The sequence below is a fragment of the Sinocyclocheilus grahami genome, unplaced genomic scaffold (assembly GCF_001515645.1).
Source record: "Sinocyclocheilus grahami isolate Dianchi unplaced genomic scaffold, SAMN03320097.WGS_v1.1 scaffold1330.1, whole genome shotgun sequence".
Taxonomy (NCBI): Eukaryota; Metazoa; Chordata; class Actinopteri; order Cypriniformes; family Cyprinidae; genus Sinocyclocheilus; species Sinocyclocheilus grahami.
Window position 1 is genome coordinate 109,868 of NW_015506509.1, and position 24,030 is coordinate 133,897.

At 37.2% G+C, this 24,030-nt stretch overlaps 1 protein-coding gene across 2 annotated transcripts in view; it reads right to left on the reverse strand.

The window, feature by feature from the left end:
* The window catches only part of LOC107569297 (metabotropic glutamate receptor 4-like), a 181,369-nt gene that overhangs the window by 93,527 nt on the left and 63,812 nt on the right, over positions 1 to 24,030 (reverse strand). For both annotated transcript variants that reach the window (XM_016255349.1, XM_016255350.1), the window contains exon 3: positions 2,800 to 3,016. In XM_016255349.1, the coding sequence (XP_016110835.1) occupies positions 2,800 to 3,016 (217 nt within the window). The remainder of the gene's footprint in view (positions 1 to 2,799; positions 3,017 to 24,030) is intronic.

Below are 24,030 nucleotides of genomic sequence, written 5' to 3' on the forward strand. Positions count from 1 at the left end.
TTATGCAATGCCCCCTTTGAACCCTTAGAAGAAGTGTCGGTCAAGTTGCTCACGCTCAAGACTATCTTTCTCCTTGCTATATCCTCACTGTAAAGAATCGGGGATCTTCAGGCACTCTCTGTTTTGTGCCTGGAGTTTGCTCCAGGCATGGTTAGGGCATTCCTTTACCCGAGGGCCGGGTATGTCCCTAAGGTGCCCACTTCTTCACCGGGGCCCATAGTACTTCAGGCATTCTGTCCTCCTCCATTCCAGGAAGTAGGCCAAGAAAGGCTTAATCTGCTCTGTCCAGTTCGAGCACTGGACGTTTACGCACACAGAGCTGCCCCGTGGCGTAAGGCAGATCAGCTTTTTGTTTGTTTTGGTCCGCCAAAGAAGGGATCTCCGGCGACCAAGCAGACTACGAGTAGGTGGGTGGTCGAGGCCATCTCACTAGCTTACGAGTCCTCTGGCCTCCCGTCGTCTATGGGGGTCAGAGCACACTCGACCAGGAGTATGGCGGCCTCCATGGCTTTCAGCTTGGGTGTGGCCTTGCAGGACATTTGTGCTGCGGCGGGCTGGTCCTCTCCACACACTTTTGTCCGCTTTTACAACCTAGACCTGGCATCTACCCCAGGTTCCCAAGTTCTCTCTTCGTGATGTGCTCATAAGATACACACCCAGGCAGGGACTTGGTAGTATGGTGCAGTGGGTATTCTCGTTCCCAAAGCGAATCTCGACGCAGCTCGAGTTCCTGAAGGGGAACGTCTCTAGGTTACGTATGTAACCATGGTTCCCTGAGGGAACGAGACGCTGCGTCTCTTTGCCATACTCCCTGCATCCCTGCAGGCGCTACTTCATCGAAGCTGGTTTGCGCACTGCCGGATGCGCTTTTATGCTTTCTGGTGCTTACGTCACCATGCTCGTGACGTCTCGCTGCTCCATTGGACTGATTTGACACGTGCTTCAGAACGCGGTAACGCAAGGGCGTTCCCAAAGCTAATCTTGACGCAGCGTCTCGTTCCCTCGGGGAACTATGGTTACATACGTAACCTAGAGACGTTTTTCTACAATGGAGCCTGAAAATAAATTTTCTACAGTAAGTGTGACTGGAAGCATGCAAAGGTGGCAATTATACTTCATCAGCTGTTGTTCACTTCCACAATTTATTCCAACTCTGAACTTTGAGTTCACAAGAACCACACCTCAGATTTATTTTCAAGAGTTATGTTTCAAACCAAGCAAACAAACTTGAGCTTTTGGAGCAGAGTGGGAAAGCACCCTGATTCTCCATTCATGAGGAAGGGCCAGATCTCAGGATAGAATATTGGAGAAGAACATATGTTGATAGCCTCGATACATAGGAGAAAGCATGGACACATGAGGAGGACACTGTTACCCTAGAGAAAAGAAAGGAGTATGACTCCATCTCCCCAAGAACTTCCTCCTAGGCAGTTTTGAGTATTCTCACAAAGACTAGTCATAGAACTTGACTAGAACAATTTTAGCTTCTATCTGTTTGCATTCACCAGTGCTTGAGGGTTATGAAAACTTTTTAAGATCCAAATAACTGTATAATGTGATGAATGACAAACTCTATATTAAATATTTAATGTAGCATCTAAAATTTTAACAAATTATACTGACTGCATTAAAATCAAGTTTCCCTGATCTATGTGCAATGCAAACGTTCTGTAGATATTTCCCAGTGACAAAAACCTGGGTCCCTCTGTTGGTTCCAGCCTGTCTGCTAAGCTTAACCTGAAGCACTAGTGACAGAAACAGACTTGGAAACTCGGGAAAACATTTAGAAGGAAATCAATGGTTGAACTCAGTATTCTTTCGCACAAATCGCAAGACCGCTTTCCCCTGGAGTGCACTTGAAGTTTCATTTCTCAGGAATGCAGTTGGGAAGGAAATGCTCTGGAAAATATTGCTGCTATTGATAAGCTTAAAGTATGGGATTCATTTCACAAAACAACTAGATCTGCATTTGCAGAAACAAATATCAGTCCTTTCAAGGCAACAGAATAGTGTTTAGGCTGTAGGGTAAAATGTCATATACTAAAATTTGATAGAGGAAGAAAGGAAAAGAGATCAATAGCAATATGCAATACAGACGCACTAACAGATGACAGAAAGAAGTCCATTGCAATTTATTATGCAAAATCGGATGGGGACTGTACATTAGGTTTGAGTTTCAGTTAATTGCTGAAAACTGTGGAGAAGAAAACCAAAAAGGAAACCATTGTAAAACCATTTAGTTTTTTGTTTTGTGTGTGTGTGTGTGTGTGTGTGTGTGTGTGTGTGTGTTTGAATCATTTAAGTAGGACTTAAGTACGTCTGTAAATTCAAAATTTTTTATATTATTTATTTATTTATTATGTTTAAACTGCCAAATATACTGACCAGCATTTATGGTCAACTTTATTTTCTATTGAAACCTTTATGTCCTGTAAATATATTTGCAAATACACAACTGTAAATCAAAAAACACAATTTAGTACATTTAAAATATATTTCTTTGTATTTCATTAATATTATCTGTACCATTTTTTTTAAATATATACTTTTAAGAATTGAAGTACACTGCACATTCAATACAACTGCACATACATTCACAAGGGAATACCAGTGCAAATATGCAAATACTGTGGTTGGTCGCTTTTTTCCTGTCAGACCCTCTCTTCCTGTCTGAGTGGGTAGTTCTTGGCCATAATAAGCTACAATGAAGACCACACAATGCTGCATGATGAAATTTGGACTAAGTGAGACTATCAAATTTAAAAACTATTCCCAAACTGAATGAAAACACACTCTTACCCTCTTCCCGAGATTTCTGGATGAAGGCGTCCACGCCACTCTCTCCGTAATTCCCTTCCGATGCCACCGTGGAGACGTAATTCCAGCGCATGGCCCTGACAATATCCACCATAGCCTGTGCCTGATAAGTGTCCGGCGGTACCACGCGGGAGAAGAAGTCATAGCGGGTGTTGTCACTCAGCTCAGGAGCCGTGGAGGCATAACTCACCTGGGGAATCTGTAGGAGGAGACAGAAACATAAATCCCATTCAGGCATTGAAGTACACAATTCCCCAAAACCCCTGCTGCTTCTGAGCTCACCTCTGACAGATTATAACATGCTCCATCATACCAGACTAAATCCATCCCCTACCAAGCTCTCTCTTACACAGCCACAGGTGGTACACTCAAGACCGCGGGGATGAGCGCGGTCCATTCTGAAATAAGTTGTGCGTGGAAAGCAACAACAAGCTGGTCAACAACTACCAGACTTTTACAGACTAGTTTACAGGAATCCCAATGAGATGAGAGTCTCTTAAAGGAATAGCTCACTTCAAGTAAAATCTTCTGCTTTATTTACTCACCCTCATGTCTCTCCAAACCCACATTAGCTTTGTTTTTTTGGTGGAATTCAAAAAGTGAATTTCTGAAGAATATCTTGGCATTGACATCTGCTTTAGCTCTCTTTGGCATGTTCACTAGAGTTCATGAGAGACATGTGACTTGTGAATGAATCATTATTTTGAGTTGGATCATCTGATTCGCTTCACAAAACAGTTTGGAATGATTCTGATTCTTGACCTTAGCTCTTTCGACTCAATGAGCTGGTCATAGTGATCAGATTTTCAGATTCAATTTCAGTGTCACACAGTATAACTTTAGAAAGCTTGCAATACACAATTCATATGGACTACTTTTACTTGTACTGTGTTTTTGAATAATTCAAAACAACCCAATAGATTTAGGCCCTTCAATATGTCATCTTCTGAGTTCTGAGGGAAAAAATGAGGACATGAGAGTGAGTAAATTATGATTAAGGTTGAACTAAACCCTGAAGGGTCTCCTTGGCTGAATCGTGTTGAGAATTTGTACACAGGCTACACCGAACAACAGAGACACAAATCAGGCGTGATGTGAATCTTAAGAAATCACCATAAAATGGATCGCTGGTGATGCTCGGAATACATTAAGCTAATGTCAGACATAACATAATGGATGGCTTGCACCACCAAGAATGTAATTTATACATGTTTATTAACTTAGCTATTGTGAACATACTCTGGCTTTTAAGCACACTCTCTGCAGACATAATACCAGTGGTATGGCTCCATTAAAAGGAATCATAAATACATCTGCATAGAGGACAACAAAATATCAGTCAAAACAATAAACAAATGAGAGGCTCTTTCTAAATCAAACAGACTGCAGGTCGATCATCGTCCACCTTGATATTGGGTAATAACATTTATTGAGAATATCAAAAAAATTAAGCTTGAACCATAATTTGTAATACGGCATGTTTTAGATAATATTTTCTTACATAATAGAAACCAACTAGTTTACAAATAAAATAAGTGTGTGAATTTCTTTTCAATGTTTTTACAGTTGCTTTGAGGTAGACTTACATAATGCCGAATGTCTCCTATAATGGATCAATTTTGCCTTAGATTTAACTTAAATAAGCATTATGTCACCATTTCAAATGCCTTACTCAAGCATTTATCAATGAAATCAAATCATGCATGAAAACTAATTCAGGAATATAAATGCAAATCTTAAAATAAAATACTGGAATGTTAATATTGCATCCTAATGTAGAGCTATAGATAGATTAATATGCATAGTAATGCCTCTGGGTAGCTAGTGGTCTTGCTCTTCATACAATAATTTTGCAGGTCAGAGGAATAGCGACAGGCTGAATGAATTCCTTACTGCCTGGCAGGTCACGCAATGCTGGCATTCAGTGAGTAAATATGATACTAAAAATATAAAAAATAATGTTTTCTTCGTTCTGTTTTTCAATGTCTGGTGACTTATCTTGAGTGAACATTGTATTGGATGGGAAATACCCACACCTGCATGTCTGCAGAGGTGCATGACTTTGGTAAGGACCACACACATCTGTACAATTAATAAATAGCTGAAGACCAAAACAACAATATTAAATAAATAAAAGAAAAGAAATGAAAAGAAAAATATCAATTCAATAGTCGTCACCAATACCAGCATAATTTTACAATTCTTGGTATCACTGCAAAAACAAATATGCTACTGAACAAAGCTTTTTATTTGTAAAGTTAATTATTAATATAAATAATTTAAAAAATCTATTAAAATTGACTATAGCCTTCACATTTTCTTCAAGGTAGTAGCAAATTAAATAAAAATAAAAAAGAATGACGAAGCAAAGACAGCTTTGAGTTTTTGCAGGTATCTAACAGCAGTTTCAAGTATTCAAGAAATTTCCAGATAAATATCCAAATAAATATTTAAAAAAGGTAATAATATATATTTTTTAAAGTATCGTAGGTCTATTCTCAGTGGGTAAAGCAAAATACTAATATGAAGAGGCAAACATTTACATCACCATGAAAACAAAGAACCGCTTACAAGAAGATCTGTTACGCTGATATATTTGCAGCACATGTTGATGTTTTCAGCCAGGGATGTGCTAAAATATATGTATACAAATTCTGTCAGGGCCAATAACTTAATGCATTACTCAACAGAGAAGAACCTAACTCACATGGCATCGAATGTGACAAGTACAGATCGACGTGTGCACGCCAAGTAATGAAGAATCAAAATATTGCTGAAGCATTCTGACTGACATTACTCTGCATGACACAAAGACATTTTCAAGGCTTTTCTTTTCTGTAGCTAAACCAACAGCTGTAAAATTATAATTTCTGTTAATGTTAAAGAAACCCATTTGTCAGGATTGAAAAAAATCTTGTTTATAATGCTGCATTTGACCCAACACCAAACCTTGGCATCACTGAATTATTTGTAAATGTCATTGAAATGGTTCAAGTCACCCTGCTGATTTCTTCAACAAAGATTTATTTAATATTCTACACTGAAACGAGGGACAGAAAGAGGATTGTGAAGAATCTCTTTTCTTTGTGTCCAAACCTCTGAGGAGTTCTTGAAAAGAGGACCAAAGGTTACAGCTGTTGCTTCTCCTAACATGTGCATGTCAGAAGAAATTTAAAATAAGATTTATTAAACAGACGGTCTAGGTGAAGGGCACCTAATCATAGGAGGCAGCTTTGTATGAAATTAATGTGACTATGCACTGCTCTGAGCCATGTGCGTATGCATACACGTTTGCATAATTATGTTTGACTGGTATATGCAAAGGTCAGAACTTGCGTTTGTCTAATAAATAGCCATATGCTATGTGCATTTATTGTAGTTCTTTAGATCAAGTACTGTATCTCAATGCACTGGTTGCTATCATTAGATGAAGTGAATGCAATTATAACATCTAAATACTGCGGTTTCATCTGTCAACAAGAAATATGCTACTTGTATCTGGTGCCGATGACATTGGGAGACCCAGAAGAGGTTTGTGGACAAACTAATTTGAAACAAATATCCTTCTTCCATATCTAACGACTTCTCAACTGGTATCAGCTGTTGTTTACACTGATAGTCAATGCAATTTTCACATCTGTTACTGTCAAGCTGAGCAGGGCAGCAAATGGCTGAACTGTGAGAACAGAATGACAAAAAACGCTGCGTAATTATTGAACAAAACAGATTGGAACATACTATAGCCAATTTTCAGAGAATATTTGCCCAAATAATTAGAGAGGAGGAGCGTCGGCCTAAATATAGAGAGCATCGAGCTACACCTTATTTCTTAAATCACTGCATCCCAAATGTTGTAATTGCATTGCAGAATCAATGGCTTTTTAGCCAAACCGCATGCCCAGACAAGACCATTGACAAAACGGCAGTATCTCTGGTGCTAACAGAGGCATTTAGAAACTCAATCCTCCCTTTTTCAAGGCTGCAAGCTAATTGAGAAATCTGCTGGTGTATTGGCCGAGCTTCCCTCACGTCTGACAGTTTGACAATCTGTTCTGACATCAATGGCATGTTTCTGTAGTGACTTCCATTCACAAGTGAATTACTTTGTCTCCAAATGTTGTTCTCAACTAGTTTGACTTTATAGATATCAACTGGCAACTGGTTTCCCTAAAATATTAATATTAATAATAATAATAAAATGTATAAATGTGTTATATTGGGACTAACATGTTATTGCAAAAAAATATTTGATGTGGAAGTTATTGCATGTTTATTATATATATATATATATATTGAATTCTGAATCTGCAATTACAAATTCTCTCATCATCATAAACAGCAAGATGCAGAAAAGATTTAAGTAAGAGACTGATTTTGCAGTGTACACAGCTTCAATGATTATAACAGGAATTTTTGTGAAAGTGCATAACTCACTCCACTTCACCTAATAACCCAGCCAAAACCTAATAACACAGCTGCTGTAATGTCTGTTAATCAAAGAACAAAGGGGAAAAAGAGGAAATCAACACAAAAATAACTTTTGTAGCTTAAAGAATTAATCTATATTTAAATTAGAATTTAGTGTTTGATAACTATATTCTATTTCTGTATATTTCCTACTTGCTGAAGGGCACAGGTAAATATGACATTTATTATATGGGTTTATGTGAAGATTGTTTTAAGTACACTTAAATTAAAAGTTGTAATTTTTAAAAGTCTAATAAATATTAAAATTAATAGCTCTCAATTCTACTGTAATGTTTAATGGCTATAGTCAATGGTGAAATATTAGAAAAAAAAAATTTCATAGAGACATCAGTAGTACTGGTATCAGTGATACTCGCCTTGAGTCATAAAAAGATGCTATTGAACAAATATTAAAAATATACTGTCTTTATGTTGTTTCTACCTTAATTTTGATATTGAATGTGAAATTATTGCAATATAAAAGTACATTTAAAAACTTAAATGTTAGGTGCTATTAATCATGATTAATAAAAAAAAATGTGTGATTAATTAAATTTAATTAAAAAAAATTATCGATTGACAGCACTAATATATACAGTATATATATATATATATATATATATATATATATATATATATGTGTGTGTGTGTGTTAATAAGGTCCTGGAACAGCCAACATGATAACACCCTAAAGAATCGATAGATAGCCTAACATTGGCTTACGAAAACACTTGTTAGCTGCTCTTGTTTGTTTCCCCTGTTTTCATTTAAAGAAATATATCATTTAGTTTCATTAAAAGCATGGCATATGATGGAAAACTTTGAAACACACCAAAAGGAATATGACTTCATATAGATAATCTGAATCGGCATTTTACAGCTATGAGTGTGATGTTTCTACAGCCCTTCAGTAAATAGGGTGGCCGCAATGGCAGTAACAGCTCCCATTAACAAGATGTGTGGGATAAACCCAATGTTAGAGAATTCCTCAACAACACTGGCTTGCTATCTTTCTCAGATGGATAAAGGCGTAAATTATAAATGCTCACAAGCGGCATCAATTATTCAGAGTTGCCTCGATGCTCTAGAGCTCTCAGTGGCTGATGTCGGTGAAATATTGGCAAGAGAAAATATCACCTGCTTAATTATGGTGATTAGCTTTGGGGGCCATCCCAGCCTGCCTAAACCATACATTTGACTGCAAATTGAACCACTCTAGATGATGCATTAATAGCATGATTGTTGCTGATCTATTTGTTGCTGGCTCAAATCTTCCCTTGGAAATTACTTAATGTTGGTGTAATAGCACGTCACCACTTCTATTTAAAAACCATAAAAGGCTGAATCTTATTAAATAAATGTCCCATGATCAGTTGGAGTGTGGTTTAACCAATTATAATGTAAACTTTAACACATTATGTATGAGCAATATTTACTTTTCCCTATTTCATACGCAAAGGCTACAAATAGGAAGTGATCATATTACTACTATTACGGATCTTACTACTTCTGTTACATACGATTTCTGCAGGAATGCATGGAAGTAGTGCAGTATACAACAGAAAACACTGCACTGGGTGCCGAATCCCACAATGCAATGCACTCAACTTGACTTTCGATAATCCATGTGGCATAAAAAATTTAATTCTACATTAAATACTACAATCTTTTCAAATCAAAATGGAATAAGATTGTCATATTTAAGGTGTCTTGACAAAGGCATTATTTATCCAAAATTAAAAATTCTGTCATTAATTACTCACCCTCATGTTGTTCCAATCCTCTAAGACTTTTGTTCATCCTTGGAACACAATTTTAAAAGAAATCCGAGAGGTTTCTCTCCCTCCATTGACATCAACTTTCACTTCGAAGGCCCAGACATTTTTTAAAAACATCATGGAAGTAGTCCATGTTAAAAAAAAAGACTATATTCAAAGTTTTCTTCACTTCTGCTTCAATCTCCAACGCACGTTCATGAGAGCTTCTTCTTCTTCTCCGGTCCACGAGAGCACCACCACCCATGTGTGTTGTGTTAATGCGAGAGCACGACTCTCACAATACAACCCGTACTGGAAGCGCTATGCTGTCTGCTAGCAGAGGAAGAGGAACAGTACTGTAATAATACTGTAATACTGTCATACAGCTTTCCTCTTCTTCTGCTTGCAAACAGCACAGTGCTTCCGGTTGTATCGTGAGAGTCGTGCTCTCGCAGAGGCGGACAGTAACTAAGTACATTTCCTTGAGTATTGTACTTAAGTACACTTTTTGAGTATCTGTACTTTACTTGAGTATTATTTTTTCTGGGAACTTATGACTTTAACTTCACTACATTTGAAAGACAAATATTGTACTTTTCACTCCACTACATTTCTATCAAGGTCCTCGAAGTAGAAAGTCGTTACTATGTAGCAGCTTTGAAAGTCAGTGGGTGATTTTTTTCTTCTCTAAAATGTGACTCGTCAGATGACTTTTTTTTCAGACAGTTTATCAGTAATCACTCTTGTAGGGCTACATGAAGTGATTTCCCAGCATTTTTTGAACACTGACCAGTTGCAAACGTGATATTTATTTACAACAATTCAATAATAAGAAGTTAATATTGTGGTATATATCAGACACAATATTGTCTGATTTTGCTCAATTTTGTACGTGAAAGTATTACCTATAAAGCCACAGAAGAACTGTTGTGCATCTCCTAATAAAATACAATAGGTGTTGGACTTGAAACAGCACTGCACAGACCGTTCTGTGTGTGACATCAAAATACCACGAGAGTGATTAGACAGCATTAAAAAAAATGTTTTTGATGTCAAATAAGTCTTGCTTTTTTGTTAAAGCAGTGTTGCTGTTGTAAAGTTGTACAGCTACAGTTGTGTTGCTGGGTTTTAAAGCAGGTTTGATTTTTTTTCCTTCCTTATCACTCTGTATTTACAGGATTTCACTGTCCACTCTGCTCAAATGTGGATGAATGGCTAAACATAGATATGTAGAGCTGTGTGAGATCACTACCATCCTGATTTTGTGTGGGGGTGGGTAGGGGTGTTAATTTTTTCCCCCATAGGTTTTTAATATTCTAAAAGCTCTTTATTCCAAAGATACTACAAGCTATTAGGTGTAATGTATTCTAAGTTGCAGCAGAAGTATAGCAACAATAAAACAGTGCATTGACATTTTGACAAGGAAATTTACTTTTGGTACTTAAGTACTTTTAAAAGCAAGTACTTCTGTACTTTTACTTAAGTAAAAATCTGTCTTTACAACTTTTACTTGTAATGGAGTAATATTTGACCAGCGGTATCTGTACTTTCACTCAAGTAATAGAGTTGAGTACTTTGTCCGCCTCTGTGCTCTCGTGTCAACAAAACACGCCTGAGTTGTGGTGCTCTCGTGGATCGAAGAAGAAGAAGAAGAAGAAGCTCTTGTGAATGCATGTTGGAGATTGAACCTTTCTTGAAGTGAAGAAAATTTTGAATAAAGTCGTTATTTATTATTTTTTTTATTTTTGGTGCACAAAAAGCATTCCCATCGCTTCAGAAAATTATAGTTGAAACACTGGAGTAACTGCACTACTTCCAATGATGTTTTCATGGTGTTAATATATATATATATATATATATATATATATATATATATATATATATATATATATATATATATATATATATATATCCATTTAGATTTTCTAAACGTTTTAATTCAAAAATTGATCAAAAGTGACAGGAAAGACATTTATAATGTTAAAGGAAAGACATTTATAACTTTTTATTCTAATAATCATGAAATAAATTTATCATGGTTTCCACAAAAACATTAAGCAGCACTGTTTTCAACAGTAATAAGAAAAAACATTTTTAATTGTAATAATATTTCACAATATTACTGTTTTTACTGTTTTATTATTTTTGAGCGTAGTTGTTTTTTTTTTTGGTTTTTTTTAAACCACTGACATTTTTTTTTACCCCAAATCTTTGAATGGTAGTGTACAGTATATACAGTCTATATATCAGTTTTACTAGCTGGCTGTTATATAAATATATTACAGTAAAGTAGTTACTGTAGTTACCACATTGCCTCTCGTATTGTTCAGGCACTCACCCTCATTACCACAAATCATGCGCAAGAACTGAATGTCTCTGCTGAAATACTGCAGCCACTCGGTTGCCCTCCAGAGTCCTCCTGTAGTCATATTTTCTTTACATTTGTTTCATGCCACCTCCACCTTCTCGACCTCTGGATGGGTAATTACGTCTGTGCCTCCACAGCTACCTATTTCCTCTGGTTTCTACATTTTGGTACAGAACAGCTATTATCATTCATGGAAGGTCACGTCACCCCAGACATTTTCCCAGCAAAAAGGGAAAGACTGACCAGTGTGCTGAATTCATCATTGTTTTTATTGTGTTCTTGTCACAGACCTTTTGGACTGTAAAATGCCTTTGCGTAGCTGCAATGATCTCTCACAGTGGGTCCTCCATCCATTCAACCCGCTGTGATTTTCACTTTCTGTACAAACAGATGTAAAATGTGGAGCCTATGAGGTCTGTGCAACAGTTTCATTATATTGTATGAGGTCCGTTCATTTAACACATTAATTTAGTACAATTAATTAAAGAAAATAACACAACAAAAAGTAACAATTAATCATCATGTCACCTGACCCATACAGAATATGAATTCCAAAGATGTTTTCATCTGCACAATAAAAAAGAAAGAAGAAAATTCAAAGCCATACATGCAATTAACTTTATTAAAAAAATTTAATTGATTAAAGGTTATGACAAAAGCAAAGCATGTCCCAAAATCTTAAATTGTGCATACCCAGATTGAGCATATTCTAGAAAAGAAAAGCACACAAACCCTTTTGCTCTGCCAAACTGAGACACGTTTAGATCTCAGCAAGGCAACAAGTGCTAAAATGCCCCTCTAAATGTCAACAGCAGCATAAATACACGCGTATTTGCAAACACAAGCACATTGTTTTCGGTTTTGTCAGGCATTTTTGGAGGGCAGCTTTGGAACATTTCTCTACATGTTCTTGTAGTTAAAAAACTGTGCATGTTTGCCCTGCAAATCTATATGGAGCTGGAAGGTGATCGACTGCGAGTCAGCAGATCAGCGTTGACTTTATCATTAGAGAGAGGGCAACTGGCCCATCAGGAGGAATGACAGTTCACAAGTCGCCAGAGGGGCTAAGCGCCTGCTCTTAACAATCAGCCTGCAAGGCTTTGACACAGTGTCACAGATCACTCCAAGCTCCTCTGCCTCATGAAACTGCCCCTGATTCATAGGCACTCAAAACTACCATACACAAAGTAATGATAGATGGCAGTTGTCGAAAGAGAGCTAAACTGTTGGCTTATTTGCTCTTGTGACAGTGGAAATTAATATAGGTGCTTTGAATAGTCACTTAAGGCTTTTAAGTAATTCATAACAATCAAGAGTACGGTGAAGCAGAATCTGTAATTTGTTATGCATTAACAGCGCTCTTTTGTCACAGTGAAAGCTTTGAGTTATCGCTGGCTTATCACTGTTATCACAAAAACTACAGTATTTATGGTTCGCCTCTCATTGGCGGGTACAACGTTCAGACGCTGGAGCTGATAAATATCTTTGTTATGCCAATATTCCAAGTGCCACTAACCGCACACAAGGGAAAGGGATTGGCCAAGCAGCTATTTTAGAGGTTACTGAGAGTTTATCACCACCAGGGGAATACATGGCGGTGCTTTTTTTATTTTAAATCATAATTCAGCTCTCTGTATATTCATTAAGACCTGAAAGCACTTTTTTACCCGTAACTTTGGATTTCCATAAGCTCATTAGTGATCATGTTCCTGCTACGGATCAGCAGGGTTGGGTCAAGTCATTGTTATGCAACAGCATGGCTACACTGTAAATAGGAATATTTTAATTAATAATGCCTTTGTGCACAAACTCATTCAAATTCTAGGAGTGAATGAATCCTATAAGTCTTGTTACATGCAGAATGAGAGTTGAAATATATGTAGGTTATGGTCAAACCTTTCCTTTGCCTTAAATAATGTGAGTATTTTAATATTGCAAAGCTTATGGTCTGCACTCTGCCTGATTAATATTTTACGTACAAATGCCTTTAAATGTGAAAGACCTAGGTGTGCGGGTCCAAGGTATTTATTAATAAATAAAATCGCACTGTATTATATAAAATGATCAAAAATGTGATTCCACTCACGTGTTGAAACAGTAATTGATTGCATCGTGTTTGAAATATTTTAAGAAACAGTCTCTGAAGAGCTTTTAAAGCTGTAGCTTGTTTATTCTCAAGAAAGTAAGGAAGAAAATACAGAGGATTTCACACTATTATTTATGCATTTTCCCATGAGACAAGAAGCAATGTCTTAGCAATCCTGTTGTCATAGCATTGCTTTTGTACTGATCATGAGCTAATTCTTGATTTAAAGGGATGCTTCACCCTGCCATCATTTACTCACCCTCATGTCATTCCAAAACTGTATGACTTCCTTCTAAGATGAAAGAAGAAATTCTGGAGAATAGATGAGGACTGGACGGTTCAAATGCACATTCCAATTCAATGTGATCTTTGGAGTCATAATTTCATATTTTTTAGCTAACTCAGTAAAAAAAAACAGTCTGAATTATTCATTAACAAAGTAGACTGATCTGATTCTTAAGCTCAACTCACTGACTGAATGATTTATTTGCAGCAGTTATCAGCTAGGGAAAGATTATCACCTGTTCCTCATGCAAAGCTATTATATGAATTAAGAAGACTTGGATCTATGTTGCTTTTGCATCCTTTTTGAAGCCTAAACTCTCATGTCCATTCTGTTGCATGTAAAAACCCTGCATATTCTTCAAAACTGCCACTGTTTTATACGTAACAAAGCAAATCATACAGTTTTGGAAAACATACTGGGGTAAACGGAGTAAATGATGTGAGAATTGCACTTTTTGGTTGAACTATCACTATGGTGAACATAAGCATCATTCTATTTTTAGTTCAGATGTAGTGTACTATCTAGGCACACTAAAAAGCCGAATCCATACATTTTTCATGAACTATGTTTCTTCAGTCTAATGGTCTCTTGATAATCACACTATCAATCACCAGAATCATTAGATAAGTAAAAGCAAGACTGAAGCTGATTCCAATTTCAGATGCAATTCAGGGGTCAAATACAGTTCAAATTCATCCAGCGATGGACCTTATCAGGAATGAGAACTGTCAACAGTCTAAATCACTAAAATCGATTTAAAACTAAATCTGTGACATTTGGAATTGAAGCTCTCTATTGGCACGTTCCAGTCTCCTATAAATGACACACAAGAAATGTTGGGCCTAGAGCCATTATGTTGCCATTTTTCTCAGTGGCACGATGACAATAGGCTGAACACAAGCTGCTGCTGCTCACTGAATGTATTCACACCAGAAAATAACCTAATTGGAACCAACTCTAGAGATTATTATTTTTTTTTTTAACAAAATAAAGCTGGATTCAATGCGAGTCCTATTTGCAGTAGAGGTCTTCACAGGTTCACCTGGATCCGAAAATCCGAGGTCCGACCAGAGACCCGAGCGGGTTCGGGTCTAAAATTTCTACGAGTGCCTCGGACACAGGTCGGGTTAGGTATTAGCGGCCTCGGGTCTCGGGTAATTTAAAATAAATGTGATTTTTTTTTTTAAATGGGCCTGATAAGACCCGAATTCTTTTAAACTATCCTGTATGTGTACTTGCACGTTCGCGTTAAGTGAGGAATGCACATAGAAAAGGAGCATACGTTTGTAACCTCGCCAACAGAAAACCATCTTATAGATATGAGATCCATCAGGAAAATCCACTCGCTTCATTATGCTGCGTATTCATGCAGCGCTTTTCTTTTTTTGTGTGCAGAAGCCTTTCGCCGGAGATTAGGTTGCAGACAACACTAGCAAAGCCATGAATTATGCTATGATCATGAGTTATGCTTTAGATTAGCTATGAAAAGCAAGTTTATTTTTCAAATCCACTGGTCACAACTGATCCTGTATGTGTACTTGCACGTTCGCGTTAAGTGAGGAATGCACATAGAAAAGGAGCATACGTTTGTAACCTCGCCAACAGAAAACCATCTTATAGATATGAGATCCATCAGGAAAATCCACTCGCTTCATTATGCTGCGTATTCATGCAGCGCTTTTCTTTTTTTGTGTGCAGAAGCCTTTCGCCGGAGATTAGGTTGCAGACAACACTAGCAAAGCCATGAATTATGCTATGATCATGAGTTATGCTTTAGATTAGCTATGAAAAGCAAGTTTATTTTTCAAATCCACTGGTCACAACTGAAAGCCGAACTCAGAAATAACTTGTATCCATCAACCAGGCAATAATATAAAGTAATAATAATATAATAAGTATATAAGTATAATAATAAGTAAGCGCCAGCAAAACAGTGTAAAGAAATACTCTTTGTGAGAAGTGGTCAATCAGCAGAAGTTAAAAGCAGCTTGTAAGTGTATTTATTTCTTGTCTCAGTGTTTAGCGCAGTTGTCCAAATGCTTGTTTTGTGTACTGTGGAGACATGCTGAAATCACGTTTGGTCTCGTACTGTATCGCGTACCTTGTCAGTGTTCTGCGCTTTGCTTGGCCATTTGTTGTGATAAACAGGAAAGCGTGTCCAGCTGAATTCAATTTGAGTTTTGTTAAAATGGCTTCAGGCTGTGCACACGTCAATGCAGTTTACGTTCGGGTCCAGTCGGGTCTGAAAATAAATGCAGTCGGGTCGGGTCGGACTCGGGTCTAATTTCATCGGATCTGTCTCGGGTCGGGTTTTTCTTTTTGAAAAAATTATTTATGTACGTCGGGTTCGGGCAAGAAGTGATTCGGGTCGATTTGGGTCGGGTACATTTTTTTGGACCCGAGAAGACCTCTAATTTGCAGACAAGCCTAATTGAATTGCCTATAAACTTGTACATAGAGGATATTTTATTTGAGATGAATGCAACTGACTGATCCAGATTTTGACGTGAAATCTTACAAGCATAAACAACTAATCTGCAACACTGCAAAGACATGACACTGGCCTGTCTTAGAGTATCCCTCTGCAAATAGTCAGTGCAGTCAGATCAGAAGGAACATAGACCTTATTGTGCAGTAATGCACTCCTCCTAATTCACTCTTTTGCTTAAAGGGCTACAAAGCCAGTTCAGACACAACAAGATGACAAACCCACGGGGCTCCAAAGTAAAGGTCTGAAAAAATAAAAGCATAGTTTTGAAATAACATCCATTTCGTAGCTTTTATAACTTCTTGTTGGTAAAAAAAAGAAAACTTTAAAGTTTAGCCAAAATTGTAATACATTTTTTTCATGGTTTCCTGAGCTCTTTCAAGTCCCCATTTTTTGTCAGTGATGCCAGTCTGATGCTCCATTAGTGGAATTTGTCTTTTTCGATGCAAGCTTGAGTACCCTATCTCCGTAGACTCTCAGCACTAAAACATTGCCTCCAGCATGTAGAGGCTTTAATGGCAAATAGAACAGTCAAAAAGCAAGAGGTTATCAGATTGTGATGTAACCTAATAATAAACGCAACACCCAGTGGCCGGCATTTCCTGTTACACTGCCTGCAACCATTGATTTGTCTCTCAGGTTGCCATTTCAATTAGATACAGAATAGACTCCCCTCTCCCAGGGCAGTGGATTCAGTATTGCTCTCATTGTGTCTTACTCACTCAACTGAAATATGCTGGTCTGTGCAGAAAATTGTTCGTGTCTACATCTAGAAGTCCTAAAGCCCAGCTGATAGCAACATAACTGTCTTCAAGGTGATTAAGACTAAAATATGTGGCAAACACACTCTCGTTCGGTTGCAGTGCAGCTTTCACCTGAATAATTACGCTAATATATATTTATACCGATATCGATCGTGATCGTACAGTCTAGTGTAAAAATAATTGGTCACACTTGTAAATCACCTGCGAGACAATTTCTTGTCACAGCTTTCACTGTCATAACGGTTGATCGATATCATGTTTGAACTTCTTGAAGCTCTTACAGCTGTCATCTGAATCTGGCAGGTGAATTGACGTGTATATGGTAATCCATATTCAATTTGGTTTTCTAATGCTTTCACTCTCAGCGGATCAGTTGCAACTTGGTAGTTCTAATGTCATTTTCTCTAATGCTCTGATCTTTTCATGTATGGGATATCTTTAATGGATAATGATTTTTATTGCTCACGCTTGTTTTTGTTACATCTGACCTCTTTCTTCGCTGCGTTTCAGGCTGTGATTTGTTAAAGTAAATGCTGTAATCAGTATAGGGATGAATGTGCAAACCCAAAAGTGTGAATAAAAACAAATCAGCGGGCCAAAATAAGAAAAACTGATTTGCATAACCCCGCTGGCCTCCTTAAACACTTTCAAATTCTTTCTCTTCCCTCTAAAGATTAGAATGGTTATAATAAATGAGAAAAAAATGCAACACTAGCAGCCTTGTGAGCATGAGATATGTATAGTTTTTTTGCTGATGTTGCCTTGAATTCTGATACTTGAATACTATAAGTGGAAAATATATATGTTTTGGCATTTGTTTAAAAATTAATTTAGAACATAAACACATTTGTTAATTAAAGTAGAGATCTGTGTTTGAATCAGTAAACATTTCACTGTAGATTATAGCTGCAAAACTAATTGAAATAATAATAATAATAATAATAATCAAGATTATGGCTTCTCCAGTTAATCGAAAAATGTTCCCGTTATAATTAACAAGACATATATGTTATTAGCATATCCATTTTACTATATAGACCAAAAACTGGGCTCATTATTTTTCTTTTTTTATTATTATTTTTTATTTATTTTTTTTAGAAAGCAATACTTTATTCAGCATGGATGGATTAAATTGATCAAAAGCGACAGTAAAAACATTTATAATTTTAGAAAGGATTTATATTTCAAATAAATGCTGTTCTTTTGATTCTGAAAAAAGTAGAATGTTGGTAGCCAAACAGTAGACGGTAACCAGTGACTTCCATAGTATGGGGGAAAAAAATACTATGGAAGTCAATGGCTACCAACCACTGGTGGTGGTTGAGGAGAGAGCCCCCCATGATTGTAAATGCTTTGGGTGTACAGCAATACACAATAAAGTGCTATATAGATGCATCATTCATTCATTCATTCGTTCATTCATTCATTCGCTCATACCATCAACTGTTTGGTTGCCAACATTATTCAAAATATCTTGTGTTCAACAGAAGAAACTGACTCATACAAACTATCCCTATCTAAATGAATGATAACTATCTAAATTCTTGTTTTGTGTCATAATCATGCAGCCCTACAGTAAATTTGTTGCATCTGAAATTACATAAAAATATGACTTGAATCAGTAGGAATATAAGATGAGAGAGAAAAAAATCGGGATGAAATGCGATCATCAAAAGTTTAAGAGTAATTCACCAAGGGTAACATTACACAGCAGTAACCCGGTGCAGTGGGAATACTAGAGACACGGAGACTGGTATTAATGCTGGTCTATCTGACAAGGCACATTAGCACAGTGGTGTGTTTCTGTGTGAGTTAGGGTTCTGTAAAATGAATTCTTCGTTTGACTGCCCTGCTGAGTCCCTGAGCAGGTCCCTACACTTATTAAGGGACCCAAGTCACATTAAATGGAACATAGATCTTTTAATCCTTTGTTAAGCCTATTTCCAAGCTCAATTAGCCATTGACGTTGGAAGGTAACACTTGCATCTAGTAAGACTGCAAGGTACAAGTGTATAAAATACGACTACATCAACACAGACAGGACAGATAAAACATTAATTAATGAGAGTTTTGGCAAGGCTCCTTGAGGACGACAACCTTCCATCTGCACTAATTAGCCCATCACAATCTACTTTGTTCAGAAAAGTACGTCATCTGCTTCCTTGCCCTCCATTTTGGTTACTCCCATTGTCATTTTAGCTATTGCCCGTGTCATCTACTTCAATCTCCTTGTCACCGTTTCAGTGCTCCCAACTAATCAAATCTATCCCATATTCCTTGCCACCGCCTGCCATTTTTCAGAGGGCAGGTCAGATCCACCTCTAATCCCCACTGTCTACTTGAAGGTCATGAAACACTAAAACATGTTTTTCAAGACGTTAACTGATGTGTACGTGCTGCACATGATAAAAGACGATGACAGTCTGCATACTTTTTTTTAACTACCTCAGGTTTCAAAGTGACTTATTCGTTGAAGGGACCATCACATGTACACTTCACTAATGGCTATGAGGCCCTTTGTGTAGCATCCACTTCCCATAATGCCCTTCAAGGAAGGGGGGAGCCATTTGGAATTCATCCTTAATGTCCTGAGGAATCCGACCCCCCTGGGACTTTGTTGTAATGCTTGATTAGAAGTCACTGTCACATCCCATTGCAGCCTATCACATTATTGTCAGAATTAAAGGAGACATATTATGCTCCTTTTTACAATATATAATATAAGTCTCTAGTGTCCCCAGAATGTGTCTGTGAAGTTTCATTCAAAATACTCCACAGATCATTTATTATATCATTTTGAAAATGCCTATTTTGAGTGCAAGCAGAAACACGCTGTTTTTCAGGCATGTCTCTTTAAATGCAAATGAGCTGCTACTCCCCGCCCCCTTTTCCAGAATAGAGCTGTGCCTTTACAGCTCGGACCTGCTAAAAAACATCTGTTTTGGTTCTGATTATCATGTTTATCGCGCTGAAATCATGCGTTTTAAACCATATGAGTTTAAACTTCTGATATACGGAGCACACATATATCCGAAGCACACGGCCACCACACAGCATGTGAGTACTAAACTGAGCTCTCATTCACACACAAGTTTACGTTAAAAACACACGAGTTACAAAAACAGTCGGTTATGTCTGTGAAGGTAACCTGCTGGGAAATAAATCGCAGGTTTATTTTAGGTCTGTGTGGCAGCAGCAATATACAGTAAATAAATCAATAAATCCACTGCTCTCTTGTCTCCTCTGAGGCTGGGACTCTAAATAGTGTTCTGTGCTCGTCAGTGCAGCCCAAAGACAGAACAGTTAGCGTGCTTTGCTCAAACTTTTCGCACGTTGTCGCTTGCAAAATCAAAATGACGGTGCCCTGGGTGGAAACTTACAGATTAAGGGGTGGTAATATTATAATGAGATCCCTTTGCCACATAACCAAGGGAGCGAGATCTGACGCACTCGTTTTTTCAGACGCTTGCAGAAAAAGGCTTACCAAAACAAAGTTACTGGGTTAAGCTTTTTCACGTTTCCTTGGTTGTTAGATGCACCGGGGGCCTGATTATAGTACTTAAAACCTGGAAACGTCAGATTTTCATGATATGTCATCTTTAAGCAATACTTCAGTGTGGCAAATGCAGTATAATATAAGTTGAAGAGATTATTGACTCTTGGTTATTTTTGTTAAATGTATTTGTTTTAAATAAATTAATATGGATAAAAAATAATAAATATCATCATAAACAACTGACACTTAAACTTTGCTTGTCTTGTATATGGAGAATACTGCATTTACTGGAATACATATTTTAAACACATAGCATGCAAAATGTAAGTTGTGCTGAATATTTTAGCTTAGTACACTAACTAATAAGCATTTCAATCATAGGAAATGCATTAAACATTAAGCATTTTCAGGCAAGAAAAAAATCAATTTTTTTAAAAATTGTGAGTTTAGCATTTTATCCAATTTATTAGGAATGAAACAGACCCGCATAAATTGGCTGGATCGCTGACAAAGATTTTTTTCTGACTGTTCATGCTCTTTCGTGACACTTGTCTGACAAAGTTGTACGAAACTGTAACATATCACTTCCGTAATCACTTCCTGTCTCTACCAGTAGTTGTCCTGGCAGACCTGAGATTCAAGCCGATATGCACTTGAGAAAAATATGAAAGCTAAACTGAAGACATTAGAGAAGTGTTGTGCAAACGTAATGTAAACTGAGTTCAATTTCTCCCTATCTGGGGATCAGATGTAAAGCAAAGTGGAAAGGCGCCTTGTTAGGGGACGGCCTTTTTATCCTGAAACATAATCTGCCATGATACGTGGAGAGGCTCCGGTTGAACATTTCCCTTGAGATTGTATGAAAGCAAACAACCTTTACTCCAGGACTCCACAGCATAAGGTGTGCATTGACACAACATGCTTTTCCGATAGATTCGAGTCCATTCAAGAGCACGATCAGATTCTTATAGACCCCTCAAGGATACAGGAAAAAGACAGAAGCGTTTCTGCGTTACGTGAACAGAACTGAACTGAAACCATCGTTAATCTAGCTCTCAATAGCATTGTCTGACAGATTCCTTCATCTCTAAGCACAGGGCAACTATGTGTGACTGTGTTCCATTTCAGCAGCTCGAGATGGAGGAAGCATCACGACCGAGTTCAGCCGAGTGCCTCCCTATGGAAGGCTCATGCATTTTTCATGTAGACGCATGCCTTTGAAAAACCCAACACAATAATTTCCATCACCACTCAGTTCTTCTGTAGTTATGTATATGTTCTTTGGCTCAGAGCGAGATTGCATTCCCTTTCTCGATAGAGCCATGGATGAACCCACCCATAGGAAAGAAAAATCAAAAGTGAGATCTCTTTAACATCTCAAATATTTCTCCTAGACAGAAATGAGGTTACTTTAAGATCAAATGGAGATTTTTGCTTGAGTCACCTGCTTCTCAAACTTGTCTCCTGAGACAAAAACTGTAACAATCTCACAATGGTCTCCTTTAAAGCTTTAAAAGAGATCTCAACAACATCACACTGCTCAGATTTTTCTCCTTAGCAAGAGACTCTGGATCTCTCACATTTGTCTCCTCAAATGTTTATATTAGAGATCTCAACAACATCACACACTGTGCTTAGATTTTTCTCTTCAGCTAAATAATCTGGAGGTCTTATAGTTGTCTCCTGTAATGCTTTAGAAGAGATCTCAACAACTTTACAACGTGTGCATCAAGTCATGTACTTGAAAAGCACTAAATAAAGGGGGGGGGGGGGTCATACATTCAGAGTTAAAGGCTATATTGAAAGATAAATTATGTAGAAATAAGGATAATGTTACTTTTTATGGGACAATGTTTATGTACTTAGGCACATAATTTGTTGTTGGAAATAGTAATGTACCGGATGCCTTAATCAAAACTGATCTACAGAAAATGTAATCCTGGAGCTTTCTTTGCTGACAGATACATAAATGGCTTATGACTCAGTCTTGATTATTAATTGACTAATTTGATTATTAATACATATTATATGGTAGACATGTTTGAGCTCATATTGAGGCATTTGACTTGGTGCACACTTTGTAAAGTTATTGTGATCACTTCTGAAATTTAGAGGAGACAAATGTGAGAGCTCTCGAGTCTTTAGTGTAGAATATATATCTGAGCACAGTGTGTAAAGTTGTTGAGATCTCTTCTAAAGCTTTAAAGAAGACCATTGTGAGAGTGTTAGAGTTTTTGTCTCAGGAGACAAGTTTGAGAAGCAGGAGACTCAAGCAAAAGTTTCCATTCAATCTTAAGGTAACCTAATTTCTGTCAAGGAGAAATATTTGAAATGGTAAAGAGATCTCTTTTTTATTTTATTTTTCTTCCCTCTGGTTAGCTTCAATATCATTTATCTACACCATTTCAATCAAAGACAATACATGCATTGTCATATGTGACCCTGGACCACAAAACCAGTCTTAAGTCGCTGGGGTATATTTGTAGCAATAGCCAAAAAATACATTGTATGGGTCAAAATTATTGATTTTTTCTTTTATGCCAAAAATCTTTAGGACATTAAGTAAAGATCATGTTCCATGAAGATATTTTGTAAATTTTCTACTGTAAATATATCAAAACATAATTTTTGATTAGTAATATGTATTGCTAAGAACTTTATTTGGACAACTTTAAAGGCGATTTTCTCAATATTCAGATTTTTTCCAAATCTGTGAATCGTTTGAGAAACTGTTGAGGTCTCTACTGGTAGTATTAGGTTGTTTTTTCAGCAAAAAAAGTCTGAAAAGCAGGACACAAAAGTCTCCATTGAATCTCATTAAGCAACCCAGATTAAAAAAAAACAACAACAACCAAAAAACAACAAGTAAAACTGAAGCATGGAAAATAGCTAGTTTACATTCTAGAGACAGTCAAATCAGGGGGAAAAAAACATTATAGGGTCAAAGATAAATTTGTTTTGCAAACTATAAGGAACATTAGATAAAGTGCAAGAATTAGCATAGTAAAAGCATGATTGATTTGCCCAAATCTAAACGTTAAGGCCCTTCAAAGTGTCAACTCAGAAGTGGCTACAACATAAGCACAAAGATTTCGAAACCATACACCATCAAACGAATCCATCAAAACCCCAATTACATGCCCCTCGCTGACATTTAATAATTATCAAACACAGTCATAACCACTCAAAACATCCCATTACGATAGTCGGATCCTCACCTGAGAAAAAAAATGCATTGTGCCATATGTACACGCTGTCTACGTCTTGGTTGTGATTTGTTGTTATGGAGGCTGTGTGGGATATAACACATGCTGTGGATCCTACAGATAGCTTTGACAGTCAGAGGATAGATAAGGCTGGAATATCACTCAGCGGTGCTGCTGGCCGATCCGAGTGCTGTGATCACACAGCGAGTGAAAATGAGGAATTGATGTTTGCACCACATCAATAGTCATCGCCTGTTTTCGCTGTTATTTGCAAGCATTGCGAGGCAACCTGACA